The sequence below is a fragment of the Halichoerus grypus genome, chromosome 4, assembly GCF_964656455.1.
Source record: "Halichoerus grypus chromosome 4, mHalGry1.hap1.1, whole genome shotgun sequence".
NCBI lineage: Eukaryota > Metazoa > Chordata > Mammalia > Carnivora > Phocidae > Halichoerus > Halichoerus grypus.
Window position 1 is genome coordinate 87,006,976 of NC_135715.1, and position 21,706 is coordinate 87,028,681.

General features: G+C 50.2%; 1 protein-coding gene across 1 annotated transcript in view; it reads right to left on the reverse strand.

Annotated features, from left to right (window-relative positions):
* Positions 1-1,389: 1,389 nt before the first annotated feature.
* The window catches only part of GYPC (glycophorin C (Gerbich blood group)), a 42,687-nt gene continuing 22,370 nt past the window's right edge, over positions 1,390-21,706 (reverse strand). The window contains exons 2-3 of the mRNA XM_036092940.2: positions 2,958-3,014; positions 1,390-2,097 (exon numbers count right to left, since the gene is read on the reverse strand). Of these exons, the coding sequence (XP_035948833.1) occupies positions 1,901-2,097; positions 2,958-3,014 (254 nt within the window). The 3' untranslated portion in view covers positions 1,390-1,900. The remainder of the gene's footprint in view (positions 2,098-2,957; positions 3,015-21,706) is intronic.

Here is a 21,706-nt window from a genome sequence, read left to right on the forward strand (position 1 = left end):
CCTTGCAGCCTGGGCTGCAGTCTTAAACCTGGAAATGCTGGTCTCTGAGTGACTGTGGAGCTGATGGGAGTCTTACAAAGACCCTTACAAAAGAGGATGGTTACTAAGTTTATCTTCTCTCCCTGTTATTAATTTTAAATGACAGTTATTTCTCTTCAGGAAATCTTAAGAAGTGGTGCAATGAGGAACTTTCATTAACCAAGACATATGTATTGCATATCTAGCACCAATTATTGACACTGGAACACTGCACTGAGCACCTGACACATTTGTTCCCGCCATCAACCCTAAGACTTGGTACCGTATGGGTTCAGAATGAGTCCCTCAGGATAGGCCACTTTGGCATGCAGATTATTTTGAGCTGGAAACAATCAAGGCCCAAAAGGCTCAGGAAGAAACTCTGACCTTCCCCTTAACCGCCAGGAGAATTGAGACAGAAGACCTACTCTAGGAAGGGAACTATCACCATAGGTAACTACATTATAATATAACCAGAGGAGGTGGACAGGGAGGAGGTTAGCAAAGTCGGTGTTACAATTTCTCTCTGTGTCCCATTGTTCCTGAGGGGCCCAGCAAACATTTGTTTACCAAGCATTTACTCTTTTTCACATTCCTGTGAATGGACCTCCCTTCCCTTCAAAGTCCCAGACCTCTATCCTCTTCTCCTTAGTCAGGATGACCTATATACCTCACTTTGCCTGACTGTTTTTGGAATCCCGTGTTTATGTGGATTCCCAGGACTTATGAAATTAAGTTTGATTTTTCCAATCTGTTTCATGTGAACTTGATTCTTAGACCAGCTGGAAGGATCTTGAAGAGTAGAATAAAATGTTTCCTCCTCAACACTACCATGGAATCATGTCTACTTGAGGGATGAGAACACTGAAGCCAGAAAGGTCAAGCAAGTTGCCCAAGGTCCCAGGACCAGGAAAGGGGGACCTGGGGCCCAAATCCAGAGGGATGGCACTCTGCAGTCTGTGCTCTAGCCACTGTTATTATGGGAAGGATCAGCTCACTCATAGCTATTTAACAGGTATAATTTTTCTAATGTCGTGCATTAAAAAAAAATCAATGCTTCAGCCAGTGCCTAGGCAGCTGGGACAGCCTATTATTTCTAGAGGAACATTCCACTCTTACATTTGTTTCATGAAGCTGGTGCCTGCACAGGGAAAAAAAGAAATCTGGTCACTGGTCCCTCCTTCCCTCAGGGGCCGAGGAGTCTGCACTGTCTATGCTGAGGACAGGCCAATGGGGTTGGAAGTGGATGGTCCCAGCCCCACGCATGTAGACTGTAGTGGAGAATACAAAGTCGTACCAGTGAAACGCAAGGCCTGGGTGGTGGTTATCTTTCCCCAGACAATTAGAGTAATGCTGTTTGACTCTGAATGCTTGGTTACATTTCAAATTTATTTCCAATCATTTAGAGCTGGATCAATGGGAGACAAAAGTGCCTTTTAGCTCTGGCACCTGCTGTTCCCCCCAAATGTCAAGGACTGACATTTGATGCCATTATCCCCAGTCAGCTTACAGATGACTCACTTCCTTGCTTCCCCAGCCCTCAGGCCCACCCACCCAGCAAGGACTTTCACACCATGCTGATGACAAACTGCACTGTCCAGGAGAACCCAGACTTTCTTCCTCTGGCAGAGCAAAGGCAGGCCTCCTGGGTGGCCACTGCATCCCCTGGTGCCTGGAACAGGCCTCTCATGGCTCAGTTCCTCCTTCTTCCCTCTCTCTCCCCAGGCTGGCACCTAGTGTTCCCAGGCCAGGTGCGTATCTTGGGATGAGGTGGGTGCTCTCATGGTCTGCCTGGTGGTGCAGATAGCAGGTTGGGGTTGTGGGATATATCTTCTCTTATGGAGTTGAAGGAGGCATTGGGGGAGGTGAGGCCTGGTGCCCCTCAGATAAAGTACTCCTTTCTGCTGTTGTCACCTGTGTCCTGGAGGGAGGGGTCATCCTGCAGGGCTGCGTCTGCGCTTTCAGCAAACTCTGTACCCTTGGCCTCATTGGTGTGGTATGTGCCCTTGTGCCGGTACATGTAGCGTAGCATGACGATGAGGAGGCAGATCAGGACGATGGCTATAGCGGCGATCACGCCTGCAGGAGGAAAGCAATGCATGGCTCAGTCTGGCGCAGGCATCTGAGCCTGAGGGAGGGTGTCAGGACGCACAGGGCTTGTGTCAGGACAGACACTCTGCTATAACAAACACCAACCCCAGACAGGCTGGCTCATTCCTGCTTAGTGCGTGCTCACCCTTATCTGTACCCCTCTGAGTTACCTCTCTCTCCCCTCCTGTTCCCTATCCCTCCACTCAGAGTGGTGCAGACTGAGGCTGGAATAGGATCCCAGAACTGACCCTCACTCAGGGGTGCTCAATCTACTGAGGAAGACAGACCTCTGTGCATGACTTGCAGAATGAACTACATGGGTTTACCTAAAACTGAGGGGTTCATGGGCCTCAGGACTTTCAGTTTTAAAACCAGAACAATCCCAACTGAGAAGTTTCCTGGAGCACAAGACTTGGTGGTAAAACCAGGAAAGTGCCCAGAAGGCTGGGCCCTGGTGGCTGCCCCCTGTGTACTACTGGGGGAACAAGACAGGGCCATGGGAAGCCCTTGAGACAGGTTGGGTGGAGTGTGGTTCACTGCTCATCACCCGACCTTAGCTCCAGCATGCTCTCCAGAGGTGAGGGCTGCATGAGTCTGGCAGGGGAGCAGGGATCAGCCAAGCAAATGACTGAAGAGGAAGAGGATTCTGGAGGATGCCATGCAAAGGCATGGGGTGTGGTCAGAAGTCAGTCCTTCATTTCTGTCTGGACTCATGAGTAGTTGGGAGAAGAGGCTTGAAGTCTGGGCAATAGAACCCAGGTCTCTCAGACCCTGGGAGTGATGGCAGGTTCTCTCTCCCCTGGGCATTTCCTCTGACCCTCCTGGCTTGGAGGCCCAGGACAGCTCACCTGCAATGATGGCGATGTTCGCCCCCAACGAGGGGAAAAATGGGCCAGGGTCCAGTTCTGTGAACAGAAAAGAAGAGCCTTAGTGGGGAGAGAAAGTCTTCCCATACTTAGCAGCACCCTGGCCGTGCCTGTACCCCCAGCTCACAGGTGCACAGCTCTTGAATGGGCCGAGTGGACAGGAGGCAGGGTGTGCCTGGACAGGCATCTGGCTCTGCCTGGGCACTGGCAGGTCTGCGGAGAACGTGTGAACCAGAGTTGAGGCAGCCCCAGTTCTGACATCTCTGCAACCATGTGAGTGGGATGAGGGATGGGCTCCTGCACTGGGCAGACACTGGGTAGACAGGCTCGGTGGTGGCCATGAAAGTGGGCAGTGATATGCCTGGTGCCAGCACCACTTGCCTTTGGACCTCAGCTTTTCTCACCATAATGGTAAAAACAGACCATCTGTGAAGTGTCCCCACATGTGGAGGGTCTGTACATGCCAGGTGTTGGTTTAGTTGCCTTTGACCCATCACATCATGTGGTCTTTGATACCCCGTTCCATGAGGTGTGTGGTATCACTAGCTCATTTCACAGGTGCGACACTGAGTGTCAGAGAGTGACATGCCCAGGGTCACACAGCTCGCTCAATGGTGGGCCCGGACTTAGCTCAGACTCTCACCTCTGGGGTGCACTTTCTCTTTTCTCTCTTGAAGATGCCCCTCCCAGAGGGCTCCTGTCTGGAGGCTCCTCCCCGAGTCCTTTTGGGGTCTCTGATCGGCTCTTCTGTGGAAGGGCCGCCCTCGGGCGCTACGGATTTACTGAGTGCATTTCTCCGAAGTGCTATGGTCTGGCCACAGGGCTAGCATCGCAAGGACAGCAGGAACCTGCACATCACCTCCAGCGGCTGCACAGAGTGCCTCCTCTCTCCTCTGGGAGACGAGTGAGAGGAAGGATTTATTAGACCACAGAAATATCAGTGTTAACATGGAAATCCCATGTTCCCATTACAACAGCTATGCACATTAAAACAGAGAAGGCTACTTCATTATAGGCCTTTCTGCTCAGATAATCACTTTAATTATGGTGAGATGAGGTCATTCTCCCCAGCGACAGCTTCCAGATGCCTTTTTCTGATAAGAAACCAGTGGTGGTGCCAGGAAGGACAGTGTGGGGAGCCTAGCAAAGGCTCCAGGCTGGAGGCAGAGGAGGAGAAGAACCAGCCTGGAGCCTGGAGGTGGGGAAGAGGTTAAAAGAAGTCCTCAGGCCTGCAAAGAGACTGAGCGGGCACACAGCAGGAGTCAGGGCGGGGGCGGGACGGAAGGCAGTAGGAGCAGTGGGGTCAGCTTCTAAGTGCTTCACTGCAGTGAGGACGGAGGCTGGCGGGGCAGGAAGTTCAAGTGGCATTGGACTCCAGGGTGGACAAGAGCTACCTAGAATTTAGCACCTGCTCCACAGTAGGTACTCGATAAACATTTACTGAACAATACTGCATAAATAAATGCATGTATGTGTGTATACACACCTACATGAGTGGATTCAGACACTGGCATTGTAGACCTTCCTCAATCACGAAGCACCGAATGCTTCAGTAAGAATGAAGAGTGGCCCCTTCCTTAAGTCCATGTGGATGGTCACAGAAGTTCAAATATCCCGGATTGCCACTTGGAATATTCCAGGTGAAGACCAGCATTTCTTATGCCAGTTAGTCCAACCCAGTCAGGGTTAGAAGGGACTGCTGTTACCTTTTCTTTTAAAAACGATTCACAATTGTGTACCATGTGCCTGGTACTGTCCTCAGCATTTACCAGTTTTTAACTCATGTAGCCCCCAGGGCGGTCCCATTCGGAAGCAGTGATTATTATTCCCATCGTACAGATTTGGAAGCTGAGTCCCAGAAAAGTGTTACTGTTTTCCCTGGATCATATAGCTAAAAGAGAGTCAGGAGTCCACCAGCTCAGGCCGAGGCCACCCAGAGTCAGTGTGCTTAACTCTTCGGTCACCGCCCAGTGGGGAGTCCGTGTTGGCTGCTTAAGAACTAGATGAGGTATTTGGCTTGAACCCCTTGGGGTGAATTTCTTAGCTTGTGTTTGGGACCCTGTACCCAAACCTATATACTGGAACACTGGAAGCCCTCCTGGCAGGCCAGCGGACTACAGAGCAGGAGGGACCTCTGGCCTCTGAGGGGTCACCAGTTGAGCCCCTAGCAACGCTCCCTCTGAACTCACGCACACTCAGGAGAATGGTGGGCAGGGATGCTTGATCTCCATGCCCCACCCCTCCTGGTGTGTCGAGCTGAATTGGCACACTGTGAGTGCCCCCAGGGTGGTGACACTTCAGCATGATGGGAACGGCCACAGAGGTCAGAATTGGCACAGAGGAGGAAGCTCAGGCCTGTCTGGGAAGATGGGGATGGCATAAGAAGTGGTTCTCAAAGTATGGTCCTGGGACCAGCAGCCTTTCCTAGGAGTCTGCTAGAAAGGCAAATTCCTGGGCCCCATCTCAGACCTGCTGAATCAGAAACATGGGCTGGGGGCCCGCAATCTGTGGTAACAGGCCTCTAGGTGGTTCTGATGATTGTTCTGTGTTGAGAACTGCTGGTGTATGAGAAAGTTCCCAGAGGGAAGTCATTAGGATTGGCCCTTGAAGGATGAATGAGAGTTTGCTGCACAGACAGGAGCGTAAGCATTCCAAGCAGAGAGCTCAGCACCCACAACAATGCTCACCTCTCCCTAGCTCTTACTTTTCTCGCTGAATATCTGCTCACCATTCATGGCACTGAGGCTCCTGAAGCCTGTGTTTTGACCTCTCACCTCTGGAGATGGTGGGGTGAGGACCTCATCGGTTATACTCCCTTGTCCTGCTTCCCTTTAGCCAGCAGCAATGATAGGGGATATTTGGAAAGGCTAGCTGGAGTGAGCTCCATCCCTCCCAGGAAGTTGACGGGTTAGTGTGCAAGCAGATTGGGACCCTGGAATGAAAAACCACCCCTACCTAGCTGGGGTTGAAGAGTGAGTATGATTGGAGTTAGCATCATTCTGAGCTCAAGAACTGGGGTAGAGGGATTGATGGGCAGCCTTAGGGGGTGCATTTATGGCAGAGCAAGGTATTATTTATGGCTAGGTGTGGGTCTGAGATTAGAAATAAGCCACTGTGTAGCCCTCAGGTTGGACAGGCATGGGAGGCCTCAACCCTTTTGTAGAGATCCAAGGTACCCTGTGATTTTCCTTCTTGGCTCTCCTCAAGATTGCAACACCCCCACCACAGAGAAAGCTCTACAAGCTCCAGAACCATGTTAGCCCTGGTCACAGCTCTATGCCCAACATTCGACTATGCGCCTGGCACCCAAGGACCGTTGTTGAATGGTATTTGAAAGCCTGGTCCCTTTGGGGAAACTGAGAATCAAACTGTACTTTGCACTGTCCACCTCGTGAAGACAGCTTTTGGTTCAAGTCTTGGCATGAAATTGCATAGCAGTTATTCAGCAAAATATTTAATATTGACTGGCTTTACTTTCTTTGTATGTAAAACAAGTTTAACAGTATCCTCCCTGTGGTAGGGATTAGAAATGACATACCCACACATGATAAATATTTTATATACGTTATGTAGACAGTACCTACATGGCACATAGCTCAGAATAGGTGTTTACTGAGTTGTCACCACCATTTTTTTTTTTTTTTAAGAAAGGCAGACTGCCACATATGGCACCTCATTTGGATGTAGCTGGAGTCTTGGAAGCTTGACCACCCCACGTTCTCCTAAAAATGGTCCTAAGTACTAGCAGGGGAATGCAGCTACTTGTATACCCTTGACCAAAGAATGGTCCTCCTCTATCAGGGAAGGCCGTTCTCTTCTACCGAGGGTGCGGCTTTGGGAGGGACGCACATGGAGCCATGAGGGAAGAAGGGACACCCGCCTCGATAGCCAGATCTGCCGAATCAACCCTGGCGATCAGTGGGGTGACAGATGTCACAGCCAGATCGCCCTCACATCCTGTTACCACTAGTTTGATCTCATTCTTTTTTTTTTTTTTTAAAGATTTTATTTATTTATTTGACAGAGAGAGAGAAAGCAAGAGAGGGAACACAGCAGGGGGAGTGGGAAAGGGAGAAGCAGGCTTCCCGCCGAGCAGGGAGCCCAATGTGGGGCTCGATCCCAGGACCCCGAGATCATGACCTGAGCCGAAGGCAGTCGCTTAACCAACTGAGCCACCCAGGAGCCCCGATCTCATTCTTATTATTACTCTGGTTTGCACATAATTCAGTGCCAGCCACCTAAACGACCTGCTAACAGATGTTGTGAGTCCAGGCAGAGGATGGATGCTGGTCATGGATTCCCAGCACAGTCTTGGCTGACAGTAAATCAACATCTGGGTGCTGAGTGTCTCTGAGTTCCCAGCATTACCGTAGGGAAAGAGGAAGTTCCAGGAAACAGAGAATGAGTCTCTAACCTCAGGGGGCTTATGGTTTCCCTGGGAGATGTGACTGTAACATGCAACTTATTTAGGGCAGTGTTTGTCAAACAGTAAATCCCAACCCACTGGTGGGTCCTAACTAGAGGGGAGGGAGAGGGAAAGAAGAAGAGGGAGAGAGAGAGGGAGTGGGAGAGAGAGAGACAGAGGTGTTCAGAAACCATCAGGCCCTAACAAAGGCAGCCAGGGTAAATAATATTTGGTGGGGCTTTGATTTCATTTGTGCACACACACCAAAAGCATTTACCATACTGTTTGGAGGCCATGGCTTAAACCACAACACTATAAGAGGGAATAAAACAAATCCCTAGTCCTGCAGTGTTGAGTTCAAGGGAGCCCAACTATGAGCAGGCAGATGGCGAAGAAAGCACGGCTTCACTCTGACAAAAGCTGGTATGGGTCATGGCGGTAAGGTGGCCATGTTGTGTGACAGCTCTGAGCTTCGGAACCCTCACCACAAGGCTAGGGCCTGGGCCATGGGCCAGGTGCAGGGATAACAGATGCTTCCTGTGAGCTGAGCTGATGACTCTCCAGAGGGAGAGGAAAGGGAAGGGCTGTTACTGCCCCAAACTCCTGTTCAGGGAAGCTCCCTTCCCACAGGGGCAGGGGTGGGATGGTGGGTGGGAGGAATGCTCCCTGATTCTGGAGATGAGGCCACATACCCTGGGGGTTCAGCCTTGTGAGCCTCTGGAGGAGAAGAAGCACTCTGCAGGTTCTCTGTGCATTTACTAGGCACAGGCACTGGGCAAAGTTTCTGTGGAAGCTCCCTCATTAATCCTGCAGCAAGCCTGCAAAAGGGAAGTTTCTTCCTTCCTTTAAGTTACAGATAATGCAATGCATGCCCAAAGAGGTCAAATAACGTGTCAAAATCTCACCGCCAAAAAAGGGCAGAACTTGTGTTCAAACCAAGGATAACTTAGCACCAGAGTGTGTGCCTTCCAAAGTGCTGGGAATGGCTTTTCTCCTGTGCAGTCTGCAACCTGGCTGTGGCCACACACCTGCTGATTCTACATACAGTCCACAGCGTGGCCGGCCGTCTGTCCTCCAGTCACAGGCAGCAGGGCACACAAGTGCTGCCCCTCGTTGAAGGTGACATTCCCAGTTCCAGCTGGCAGCTTGGGCACAGCCAACAGGACCCAGGACTTTAGCAGCAGCTGGACCCTGGGGGTTCTCAGGTTTTGACAGAGAGCAGTGGTCAGGCGCTGGCCCCAGAGACACAGGTCGACCCTCTGTGGCCACCAAGAACCTCCCTTCTTCTGTGTTTTCTGATGAAGCTGTCCAGGAGTTCTCTTCTTTCCTGCAAGGTTTTGTTGTCTTTACACCTCTTGCCCACCTCTACTGGTTTTTCCTTGTGCCTCGGGAGTTATGGAGGAAGAGCCTGTTCCCTGCTTCCCATGTCCACTTGGGCCAGCAAAGGGGCAAGAATTCTGGCCAGGGCAGAGGCCTCTGGGGGATTGAGTTCCTTTGAGTCAAGCAGGAGAATGCCTTTGAGTCAGGAGGCCTAAGTGTTGTGGGAAGAGGAGGATTATTTCAGCTTTAAAACCATGAAGGAGAATAGGGGTCTGTCATGGAGTCCTTGGAGAGTTCCCGCCATGACAACCATGTCGATGACAGCAATGCAGAGGTGTCCACATCATTGCCTGGCAATTTGCCAAGCTCTGGCCACTCACCCAGAGCATTCTATTTCAAAGAAACTACAGATCTGGTTAGAAAAGTCACTCTCCCACGGCCATGACTTTGGGTGAGTCTGATTTGGGTTCAGGAGGAGGACAGCTATTGGGGGAGGGACAGGAAACTTCGTGGCCGTAGAAAGTGCTCCTTAGCTCCCACTGGAGTTTCTTCTTCCTGTGCTAGATTCTTGCCTCCAAGTTCTTATGCAGGTCAAGCAGAAAGCAGTTGACAACTGAAGTTTATTAACTGACTTTTCTTTTTTTGGTAGGAAGAAGGTCAACCACGTTTCCGTTTCTTTGATGGTTTGTTGTTATCACACCCTGAAAGGATATAGCATTTAAGCTACAGCTAGGGAAGAATTGGTCTCAGGATAGTAGTGCTACACAATAATAAATGGATAGCTTATTATTCACTGTCTATCCATCTCTCTTGCAAGCCAGCGATATTGGCTGAGCAGGTAGCATTACCCAGCCCCAGGGATGTGGAGAGGATGGGGTGTGCCCCTAGGGAGCTTATGACTTGGTGGAGGAGATTTAACATATTTATGGGAAAAGAGACTGCCAACACTGTCTGTGTGGTAAAGTGTCAAAATGAGCAATAAAGATATGCCCAGGGGTGTTGCAGAGGGGACTCACCCATCAGACTCAGCCCCAGGACTCCTAGGTTCTCTGACAGTGCTGATGCTCATGATTTTGTTTGTTCTTTCTGTCCTCAGCAACATTTCTCTAGCACCTACTATTTTGCAGCGATGTGCTCTCTGCTTAAGCCAGGGCCCTTACCTTTAAGGAGCTTACTGTGTAACAGAGACAAATGCATGTGGGTAAGTTTCGAAAGCGTAGTTCTCTGATGTTCTTAGAAAGGGGTTCCTGGAGGAAGAGGGGGCCCCCAAGACTGACCTACTGAGATGGTGGGGTGGGGAATGCCAGCATGGAGAACTGGGTGCAGTGGTGAGAGGACATGGGGGGCAAGTCCATAGCAGAGTGGTCATGACTTCTGGGTGGGGCAGGAGGACCTCTTCATGAGCCTAACTGCTGTGGTGCCTGGTCATCGTTTGTCAGATACAAGGCCCTGTGAGATAGGACTACACCTGTACTGGAGGGCAGAACTTCTCAGGCAAGTTAGCTCACCTCTTGGAGCTTCCTTTTACTTCCTTTTACTCTAAAGTAGAGAGCAAAACCTCTTCCTGAGGGGTTAGTGGGGGCTGATAGCTAGGGCGTGGGTTCTCAATCTGTGTTCATCAGGATTTCCCGGGGGATTTGTGACACCACAGATCACCGCACCCACCTCAGATTCTGACTCAGCACACCAAGAGTGGGCCTGAGAATCTGCATTGCTAATTATGTTCCCAGGTGCTGCTGATGCTGCTGGTCCAGGAGCCTGTCTTTGAGAACCACTGAGCTCATGACAGTGAGTGGCTTATAGATCACATGCTCAGTTCCAAAGCTATCACACACCTCCTCTTTGCAAGGAGGTGATATAAAGCTTCAGTAAATGGAAGTTGTGGGGGGATGGTCCTTTCTTAGCAATGAAAATAAGAAGTCACACTCCCAGCTGCCCCGGCCACAACTCTGAGCTTAGCGTCCTTTCTTTCAGGAGCCAGCTGATGTAGTTTCAGACCTGGCATAGTGGTTACTGTGAGAATTTGTCACCTGTGCTGGCTCCCTTGGCTGCCCCCATGACGAGCTGGGTGAGAGGACAGAGGGCCCTGTGCCAGCATCTGGTAGGTGCACTTGGCCTCTGATCAACGCCTGATCAGGAGACTGTAGTCTCCTTTGCCTTGTTCTTTGGAAACTTTGAAAGTCTCAGCTGCCCCTTGGATGTCCATTTTCATGCTGAGTGCCTGCAGTGAGACCTCTGGAAGGACAAACAACCTCTGTTGATTTATTTCAGTATCCCTGGGCTCTGATGATGCAGCAGGGAAGTGGTTCTCCAAAGAAAGGTGTCTGGGGAACCAAAGTGGCAAAGGGAATGGATGCTTAGGGATATTTTGAGAAGCCAAGAGGGGACAGTGTATCCCAATCAGCGTTTGCTTGGCTTCCTAGCTCTGAGCTCCAGCAGAAGTGATTGGAGCACAGAAGGCCTTGGATACACTTATTCCAGCCTCAGCTCCGTCCAGACTGGGGGACAGTGAGGGCGCAGGAAGCCTCTGCCTGCCAGGCTCGCGGCTGGGTGCCTCCTTACCGGCTTACCTGTGAGGTGTGCATATTGGCTGTGTCAGCCAGCTCAGGAGTGAACAGGTGAAGGAGTGAGGTCCAGGGCAAGGGGCAGTCCCGCAGCATGTCTGAGCTCCTGCCTAGACCACACCTGGACCATCCTGGGGAGTGCTGTGGACTTTCTAACCTCAGCTTCCTCACATGTGAAATGTGATGGCACAGCTATGCAGGCTCCTTGTGAGTTGGTGTGTGATGAGCCCCTGGGGCAGTGGCCAGCACAGGTTGGCTGTTGGATTATCACCATTGTCACCATTATCACCATTGCCAACAACTTCAAAATAGCCTCCAAGTGAGATTTTAAAAAATGGCCACCTTTAATTCTCTCGTACACTGTTTGGCAAATGTGTCACCCTGAGAATTAAAAATTCCATTTCTAGTAATTGATCCTAGTGAAATAATCTGAAAAAGAAACAAAAATTCATGCTCAGGAAAGTATACTGCAATTTGGTTTAAAATGGAAAATAAAAGAAAGAGAACAATCTAAATGTTCCACATTAGGGAATTGGTTATGTAAATTCTGATATGCTTATATGATAGAATATTATGCAGTTATTGAAGTGATGCATGGAAATCCTTAGTGACAGAAGGAAATGCTTACAGTATGATTTAAGGGGAAAAAAACAGGATCCTGTAAATATAAATTACATTAAATATTTAAAAAAAACTATGAAAAAGGAATCAAAGGAAATAGCATGTTGGGGTAGTGGCTTTTGGCTGGTGGGTGGGGATTTGGGGTGGTATTATTTTCTCCTAACATACAGTTTTCTGCACTTTCCAAATCATCTATGATAAACATGTTACTTTTAAGGTCAAGAAATGGGAGTGAATCTTCAGAACTGGCTATCATCACAGAATCTTCAGAGCCTCAGACTATAAGGTCCACAAAGTTCCCTCCTAACTCCCCCCACCTGCCTGCCCCGCCCCACACCCCATGGGGTGTCTGCATGCCTCTGCAGTGTTCCCCACAAAAGCCACCATGAGTCGTCACTGGACAGTGGGACTATGGCTGTACTTTCTCAAAGATCTGAGTCCTGTGTTCACATACCCTTTGCCCGACTTGGTAGACATTTTCCCTTCCAATAAAGAGGTGCACACTGGGGAAAACTGCAAGTGCATTCAATGACCCCAGCTCATCTTGCCTTTTCCCTGGGCTGCAGATGTGGATGGGGGAGTTCCAGATGTGGCTTGAGCCCCAAAGTCCTCACAGACACCCTTGTTTCTGCAGGTGGAAACAAAGGCAAGCTCCAGCCCTCTCAGGGAATGAGTCAGAGCCTGGATATGAGAAATCCTGCAGCTGCTAGACCACAGGTTTTGCTTGTGTCTGAAGGAGTGAGATCCAGAGCAAGGGGCAGTCCCGCAGTGTGCCCGAGCTCCTGCCTAGACCAATCTGGACTGTCCTGGGGAGTTCTGTGGCCTTTCTAACCTCAGCTTCCTCACATGTGAAATGTGATGGCACAGCTACATAGATCCTGCAAAGCTTCTTCATAGAAGCTGCATAGCTTCTCTCAAGTCATTGTGGGTGTTCTACTCAGCTGGCCTTGCAAGGCTCCCTGGATTTGAGTACTTTCCTAAAGACACTGGAAGGGTCCCTCTCACTTCCTAGACTGGTTGAGAGTCCTCTGGGCAGGATTCTTTGAAGGGACGCCTCGGTTGCCCCTCTAATTTCAGTCTCAGGGGAAGGGACCTTATAATGGAAATGCATAGACTCAGTTTCCCCTCTTGGCCTCCTCTTTCCTCCATCTCTTCTTTTTTTCCTTATCCCTGTGGCCATCTTCCGTCACTTCATGTTCATCCATATCTCTTGCTTCTCTTTTTCAAGTACAGCGAATCTTCCACCAATGATTTAACCCCTACATTTTTGGAGTCTGTATCTATTCTTGTATTTATAAAGAAGTAGTGGGGTTTAGTGTCTGGAAGCAATGACTTCTAGTTTGCCTTGCAGAGAGGTACACTTAGCTGTGTGGGTGTCAGAAAGCTCAATCGGGGAAGATCCTTGTAGTCCCTGAAAGCCAACCATTGTAACCTCAGGAGAGTTGGGATTGCACCTCAAGGTCACAGAATGTCTCGTCTTTCAAAATGTCTGTGGGGAGGGTGTTGGGGGAGTTAATATCATCTATTGTGGACATTGTAGTGAGCATGTACTTATCAGTTGATGGGTTCCCAGCAGCTTTGGGTTGGAAATGACCTTGAATGCTCATCCTGGTCACCACCTTCTGGTTCTTCCTTTGCTCGACAGCCTCCCTGACCACAGCGCCTACACTGCATCCACAGCTTCCCAGGGTTACCAACCCAGCCCGGGATTCCTCCCTTTCCATGCGAGCTGGTGGTGCCCTGGCCCCAGGACACAGCCTTCCATCTGGCCTTGTCTTGTTACCTGATCTGTCCAGGAGGGCTCTGTGAGCTGGCGTGGGGCTGCCACCATGACTTCACATTATTTTGCAGGGGAAATGAGATACATATGGACTATGGCAATGCTTTGTTAGCAAGTTTACACATTCTCTCACCCAGTTAAGCACATGGATATTCAAAGCAACTACTTAGTCACAATGTAATTTTCATTCTGGTCTCCTATAGGTAATGTCTGCTGCGGGGAGGCCCTGAGTTGAGGTGTAGGAGAGGCAGGCGGGGGAAACGATGGGGCCCTACAATGGGAACACAGTTTCTGTCCTCCCTCTGCGCTGCCAGAACATGCTCTGTGTAGCTGCTCTTCGCCAGGGACTGCCTCGTGGGCCGATTCTATAACTTTTCAGTCCCTTCTGGGGGAGTCCAGTCTACAACAAAAGCTTTGGTCTCATACCCATTTTAAAGCTCCTAAGTGAAATAAGTTAGTCCTAGAAGCATAGATGCTGCATAATTCCACTTATATGAGTGATCTAAAATAGTCAAATTCACAGAATCCAAGCGTGGAATGGCGGTTGCTGGGGGCTGGGGGTAAATGGGGACTTGATAATCAATGAACATAGTTTCAGAAAAGGAAGGTGGAAAGCTCCAGAGCTGTGTCATACGGCATTGTGCCCACAGTCAACTGTATGGTACCCTGGAACATTTGTTAAGCGGGTAGATCCCATGGTAAGTGTTCATACCACAATGAGATAAAATGGTTTTTAAAAAGCTCCCACTTGTGCTCAGCCTGCCCAGCAGGGGAAAGGGGGCCTGGCCTGTTCTCCTTAATTCCTCTCTTCCCATCAGTTCTGAGTTCAGCCCCTCCAGAGCTGAGGTGGGAAGAAGATGCCAGGCCAGAGGGAACCATCTTTCTACCTAATGGGCAACACCTGTTGTTTGGTCTTGGTGGGGGAGCCCTGGACTGGGCAGGCTCTTTCCGAGGGCAGAGTGATGGCCTCTGGGAAGGTTGAGGCAGGTGTGTCCACGCTGCCCTGCCCCTGATCCCGGTGGGCCTTGAGCTGACTGACCCCTCAGCAGGCCCCTGTCCAGACTGGATGGAGCTCTTGTGAGTGGGCTGCTTTGAAGACGGTCACACCCAGCTCCCCTGGGCCTGGTCCTGCAGAGCAGGGGAGGTTTAGGATGTGCTGCTGCTGTCCCTGCTGCACAGACGGACGCAGAGCCAGCTCCTCTGTGGCACCAGCCCTGTGTGCTCTGGGGGCTCTCTCGGGTCCTCCTCACTTGGCCGGAGGTGGAGAGATGCTGAAAGCCGCTTAGAGAGACAAGGATGATGCAGTGCTGTATTCTCCCACAACTGCCCTCAGGGATGCTCTGGGTGGCTATCTAGCCTCTCTGAGACCACAGCTGGGTGACCGTGCTTGTCCGAGTGTGGACTCCACTTAGGATGTGTCTGGTGTCTGTTTAGAATGTAAGCGTGCTTGCTGTTCCCTTTCCTCAGCTTTGAGTCTTCATGGAAATTCCTGTATTATACCACACACACACACGAGTGCACAGGCATACACACGCACACACACACACCCAGCCTCCCGGGACCTGCAGCCCTGTAGGGCTCCTCCTCGGCCTGATGCAGTGGCGTCTCTCAGTCACGGACCCTACCACTGACGGGTGGCTTGTGAGCTTCCCAGCTCTGTGACTGTTCTAGCCCAAGGTCAAGCACATGGATGGCGAGCAAGACCACGACGGGGAAGATAATTCTGTAAGGAGCAGCTGTGCTTCTCAATGAGGTGTGAGGCTCAGAATGACAGTGCTCACCCAGGAAGTAGGCCAGTGATACTCTCTCCAATCCTGATTTCAGGCATGGGGACCTAGGGAAGACCTGACCTCTTCAGCTTAGGAAAGAACAGAGGCTGAGAGAATGAACCTTGCTCATTCTGAATCTGAAAGAGGAGTGTTCCAGCTGGACATTGGCCAGTGTGAAGGCCGGGGCAGGCAGGCTTGGGGAGCTCTGGGCTGAGCCAGAGACTGGGGGGCTAGAAGGTGCGGCACTCGACCATAGAAAGAAGTATGGCCTCCGTCTGAGAGGGTGGGAAGAAGCCAGGGGGGTCTCCCACGGGACTGTTCGGGTTGTTTTATCTGAGCAGCGCCGCCATGGCTGCCGTGCTGAGGACAGACGTGGGGGTGAGGCTGGGAGCCACTACAGCCGTGGCCCAGGCAGGTGCTTAGGCCTGCACAGTGGTGGTGTTGCTAAGGAAGAACGGAGGTATTTTAGACATGTCTGGAATTGGGGTCCATGGGAGTTGCTGTTGGATTAGATGTAGGGTGAGCCAATTAAAAAAAAAATAAGAAAAAAGAAAACAGAGAGGAGGAAGAGTCAAGGTTTTGGCCCGAGCGGGAAGGCTGGGTCTTTGTTCACTAGGGTGGGGGGATCAGTGTGATTGGGGGGGGAATGCTATGCCCAGAGAGCCTTCAAGTCACAGTACAGGTGCAGGGTAGGCCACCGTACACAGGGCCTGGGGCTTGGGGGACAAGTAAGGGCTGGAGACCCAGCTGGGGCCTCCAGGGTCTCAATGGCATTGACAGCCAAGGGCAGGGGTGGTCTTCCATAGAGCATCCTGGAAGGGAGAAGGCAGAGGACCAGGAGGAAAGCAGGGAGCACTGTGTCAGGAAGATCTCAGCTTTCCCTTTGCTGCTGTCCATGGGCTGCGTGTGTGCTAGACCCATCTCTTACTAACCTCTGCTGAGATCCTCTCCTCTCCCCTGCATCACTGAATTGGCTCCCTCCACCAGATCACCTCTGGCAACATGACCATCCCCAAGCTTAAGAAAAGGAAAACCTCCCCTGATATCCTGTCTCCCTCTTGCTCCTGGCCCCTTTCTCGTGCCCTTCACAGCAAAGCTCCGCTAAAACATTTCTATAAGTGCTTTTGGTGCTTGAAGTGCTTCTTTTTCTTTTTTTCCAGTGAGATAAACTGAAACGGAGCCTTCTACAGAATGTGGGAGGCTTGGAGAGAGTGGAGGCAGGGAAAAGTGGTGGTTTGCTGGACAGCGCACTCAGGCTGTGGTCATGGCGCTGAGGTGGGTCTGGTCAGTGTGAGCATGTGTGAGTGTGAGTGTGCAAGTGTGTGTTTGTGTGTGAGTGAGTGGGGTGTGCTTGCAGCCATGGCCATGTTTGGGTGCAGGCGTGTAGCACAGAGGAGTTGGATGTATCTAGACTGAGCCAACAGGAGAGAATGAGAAAAGACAAAGAGAGCATTCAACCCAAACCAGCTTGGGTGATACCAGCAGACAAATAGCTCAGAGGTCTTGTCCTCCTGGAGTTCACGTTCTAGGGAGGAAATACAGATGATGCAAAGGAGAAATAAATAAGCTCTGTAGTGTGCTAGATGGTGCTAAGAGAAAAAATGAAGCAGAAAAGAGGATGGGGCCCAGGGTGGGGGCTGCAAGTTTAAACAGTGCAGCCTGGAGGGCATCAGGAAGAAGGTGGCATGTGGCTGGGGCCTGAACCAGGCAATGGGGGGAGGATGAGGGTATCTGGGGAACAGTGTTGCACACAGAGGGAGCAGCAAGTGCAAAGGCACCAAGGTGGGAGCAGCTCTGCATATTTCAGGACCAGTCAGAAGGCCGGTGTGGCCGTAATGAAATGAATTGTAGAAGACAGGGTCGGAGCATGAACTGGGGTTAGACCACGTAGGGCTTTGAGAACCCTGTATGGGCATCAGCTCTTACCCTGAGGTAGATGGGAGCCATGGGAGGATTCTGAGCAAAGGAGTGGCAGGAACTGAGATGTTGACAGGATTACACTATGCAGGGGAAGGGGATCATGGTGGGGATGGTGGCTTGGACTCTAGCGGGAGAGGTGAGAAGTGGTGGGCTTGAACATACTTTCTAGTGATTACTGGTAGGAGTTGAGGACATACAACAAAGGACCACAGTGATGGGCTGCAGAATCGGAGCTGCAGAAGGGAGGAGGTGAAAAAGGAAGGGAGGTGGCCAGGCTGCAGAGGCAAGGGCGCCCCCGGGCTGAGGAATTGCCTGAGTGGACATGGGCACGAGCTAGGAGTGCTGGGGGCCCTTGGAAGGCAGGTTGACTGAAATGGAGACTGGGGTCACTCGTAGTGTCCCCTGCCAGTGAGTGACCATAGGAGCTGGTGGCTGATGTGAACTGCAGTTGAGGCAAGTCCCCTGTGTGTGCACAGCATTAAGAATGACGGTGGCCGTGTGTGAGAGAGGCAGCATGGCAATGGCCTCAGCCCAGAGAACAGCATGTGGGCTTTTAGCAGGAAGGGGCTCTGAGGGTGAGACGGGGAGCGGTGCCTCGCAGGTAGCTTCTGTCTCCACACTCTGCCCTGGGGCACAAGAACGTGGGGGGGAAAATCAGCATCCTCAGGGAGCCGGGCTGATCCTCCCCCATGGGAGAAGAGGCTGAGGGAGGGGGCTTGGTGAGGTGGTCAGGGCCTTAGGGACAGAGATGCCAGGCAGCGCTGAGGGCCTGGTCAGCGGGGGAAGCACTGAGCCACAGGGGAGAGGGCTGGGGCACGTGTGTCCTCGGTGTCTGTGTGGGGAGGCCCGGGGCACTCTCAAAGTTGTGTGTGTGTGTCTCTCTCTTCCGTCCAGCCGCTCTTCTCTCCCCGGCCATTCAGTCCCCAGAGGGACCTTCTGATGATTCGAAGGCTAAAGTCAGTGGCATCTAGCCCACGAGGGGCCCGAGAAGCTGAGACGTCTGTCCTTCCTCTGACCGATGTTGGGTGCGGGCCTCCGTGTCTGGCCAGATGCTTGTTGGTTCTCCTGCTGATCTAGTCCAAGTTCCACTGCCTGACATTTCAGGACTTCTGGATGCCTACAGCCCTTATTTCAGGTACAAATCCTCTCAATTTGCCTTTTATCCTTGCTTTTCATGTTTCGGCCTCCTGGCTGGAAGGAAGCTCCTGGGAGGCCTGAGCATGCACCATGCCATCTCAGCTCTGGGCCTTTGCAAACTCCTGTTCTGCCAACAAGTTTAGATCATGTCACCTCCTCTGGGAGGCCTTCCCTGACTTCTGCAAAGGGCCTATGTGCTCCTTCCTCTATTCCTGCAGAAGGCAGCCAGTTTTCTCATAAATATTTTAGGCTTTACATAGACCACATGTGGTCTCTGTTCATATTCTTCTTTGTTTTATTTGTTGGTTTATTTGTTTTTTTTTTTAACAATATTTTAAAAATGTAAAAACCATGATTCTATCAAAACAGGCCAGAGGCTGGGTTTAGCCTGAAGGCTGCAGTTTGCTGAACAACCTGTTCAAATCACCATTAACATGCTTTGCAGTTGTATGTCTCCGCACTGATTTTTAACTACTAGAGGGCAAGGACTGTATTTTATATACCTCAACATCTGACACAATGCGACGTGAACAAATAAGTGATGTTGCATAAAATATCCTCTGACATGTCCCAGCTGACTCTTTTATCATTTCTCTGCACACCTGCCTCTCACATGTTAAATAAATAACCTCCTTAAGAGTCTCCAAGTCAGCCATTAAACAGTCCTTCCACAAATGCACCCTAAGCTTTCAATGATATTAATGGATGTCATTTATTAAGCTCCTGGTATGCAGCAGGCAAGTGTGGAGTCCTGGGGACACAGAAGTGAAGCCAACCGACTCTGGGTGTGTGTGTGTGTGTGTGTGTGTGCATGTGCTCACACAAGTAACTCAAGTACAGATCACTCGGTCTCTGCGCAGCCCAGGGTCACACTGACGTGCCCTCTATGGTCCCTGCTCTCCAGCTGGATCACATGCACTAATCCTTACCACTTCTCTGGAGGACTTAATTCACTTAAAAAATCATATAATTGCATTTTCAGCATAATTAGGTACCTAATTACATGACTAAATGTCCTCGATCAGGCTGCATGTGTAAATAATGATGATTTAGTTAGCCATGCTTTGTTATCGGCTTTCCAGAAGGCTCATCAGTTGGCGAACAGGATGTGGAAAAGTGTTTTTCTCCTTCCTTCACTGGGTTTGAGAGACAGGAGCGGCAGAGCCCTTTCCTGTTGGGAGAGGAGCAGGGTGGGGAGAACAGGAGGTGGAGGGGACTCCTATTGCCTGGGGATCTTGGTTCAAAGCCTCAGGTAGTGCCTGTCACATAAGGGCATGAGTGCCCACATTCTAAAGACAGACAAGACCACTTTCCCCCAAGATGTGCTAAGGGAGGCCAAAGTGGCCCTGAGATAGCTGGACCTCCAGATTATAGACCAGAAGGGTAGGACTGCGGTGGGGATTCTGGAAGGAAGGAAAGCCACAGGAGTAGGAGGCATGCATGGCTCCTCTTCTATTCCCTGGAATATTTCTCCTCCTCCCAAGCCAGTGAGGGCACCCACACCAAGGGATAAGGCTTTCTCCCCTCCCTGGGCTGAGGTGTGCTGAGGCTCACTGTTCTTACACATGCAGTGGATCATGAAAGAACCTACCTCAGAGGGCAGTTGTGAGGATGACATGAGATGATGCATATAGATGGTGCAGTATGATTTTATATGCAATACCTGTTAGCTAGCATTGTGAATGATACTTCTGGGGTTTGTTTTTTAAGCTGGACTAATGTTTGAAAGGCAGGGTATATTTTGACCTCTATATTGGGAGTGCATTGCTTGGGGCAGTGATGAAGAGAAGGGCAAATGCACATCAACACACTGCTCTACAGAAATCATCTTAAAGTGATTGAAGGGGGCATCGTGATGCACAGCACAGGGAGTGTGGATTGTGGTGCCAGAGAGGTATGGCTATAGGTCCTGGCTCCTGAGTCCCACCTGCATGTGACCTTCTCTAATGCTCAGCTAACTCACCAATACAGAAGGATGCACCTGCATGGCTCCAAGAGAGGCAATGCCCAACACGTGCAAGCTCTTCTTATCATTCCCACTTATTTGAGCATAGCTCCTGCACATTTGTGTGTACATACATATGGCTCCTAGATGCAGGGCCCCTATGGGGGAAGCAGAGGGGGACAGTGCTTGTGACTTGAGGGGTAGGGAATGCTTGTTTATCTCCTGGGATAGTTGGGCTTCCAGATGCTTCCCACTCTGCTATTAGCCTTCCTTTGTCCTCTGGGTATCAGGGCAGAAAAGGGGCTTTAGGAAGTCACCAATTCACCTCATTTTGCATCCAGCACCAGAGCCAGGAAGCTGGCTGCCTCCAGTCAAGCCCCTGTGCTGTCTTTGTGCTTGGGGAGGAAAAGCTATTTCTCTTCACTGCACCCACCCCACCACCCCTCCACCGCATCCTCCCACTGTATTTTTGGCTGATGAAGACGCTCTATAATACATCTCAATCCATCACCCTGGCACACTCCTGTTCTGTCTTCCCAGCCCCCCGTTCAGATCTTGTGATTTATATTTCCCTGACATTAATCTTTTAAAAGCAAAGAAGCTATAAACACATACATAACTCTTCCTCCTGTCAGTTGAAATCCCATGACACAAATCAACTGCCATCTAAATTAAATGTTTCTTTCACAGAAAGTGATAAATGCCCTGGAGACCAATCAAGAAAGCCAACAAACTTAGACTTTGTTTCACTTTGGAATTTTGCAGGTAGTGTGGTTAAAGTCCAATAACTGGTTACATTTCATGACCAACAGGAGTGGTGAATTGTATGTTTTAATACAGCTGATATGGACAGGAGACTTTATGCATCTTTCCTCATCAGGGATCTTAGCATATCAAATGCAGGGTTGAAATCTAACACATAATCTTAGGGGAAAAGGGTAAGTGCAGACACAATTTACTATTCTGTCAGACTGATCTATTACTTTCTTAAGCAAACCATGTAACAGAGTGAAAACAGAGTTACCAAAAGACACATCAGCCTGTTATAGAGTTGGATCTGTTTGACTAGTTAGGATTAGGACTCCCAGATATGCCAGATGGTCTAAGAGCAGATTTCAAATAATTTTATTCTGTTTAGCAGGGATGGTTTCATATTTTTAAAAATGCAATTTTTAATTCTATATCTTTCAAATATCTATTTTGGGGGGAAATATAGAAGCTATGTTTTTAGGAGAAGGAAGGAGATATATGAATGGCTAAATCCAGTACA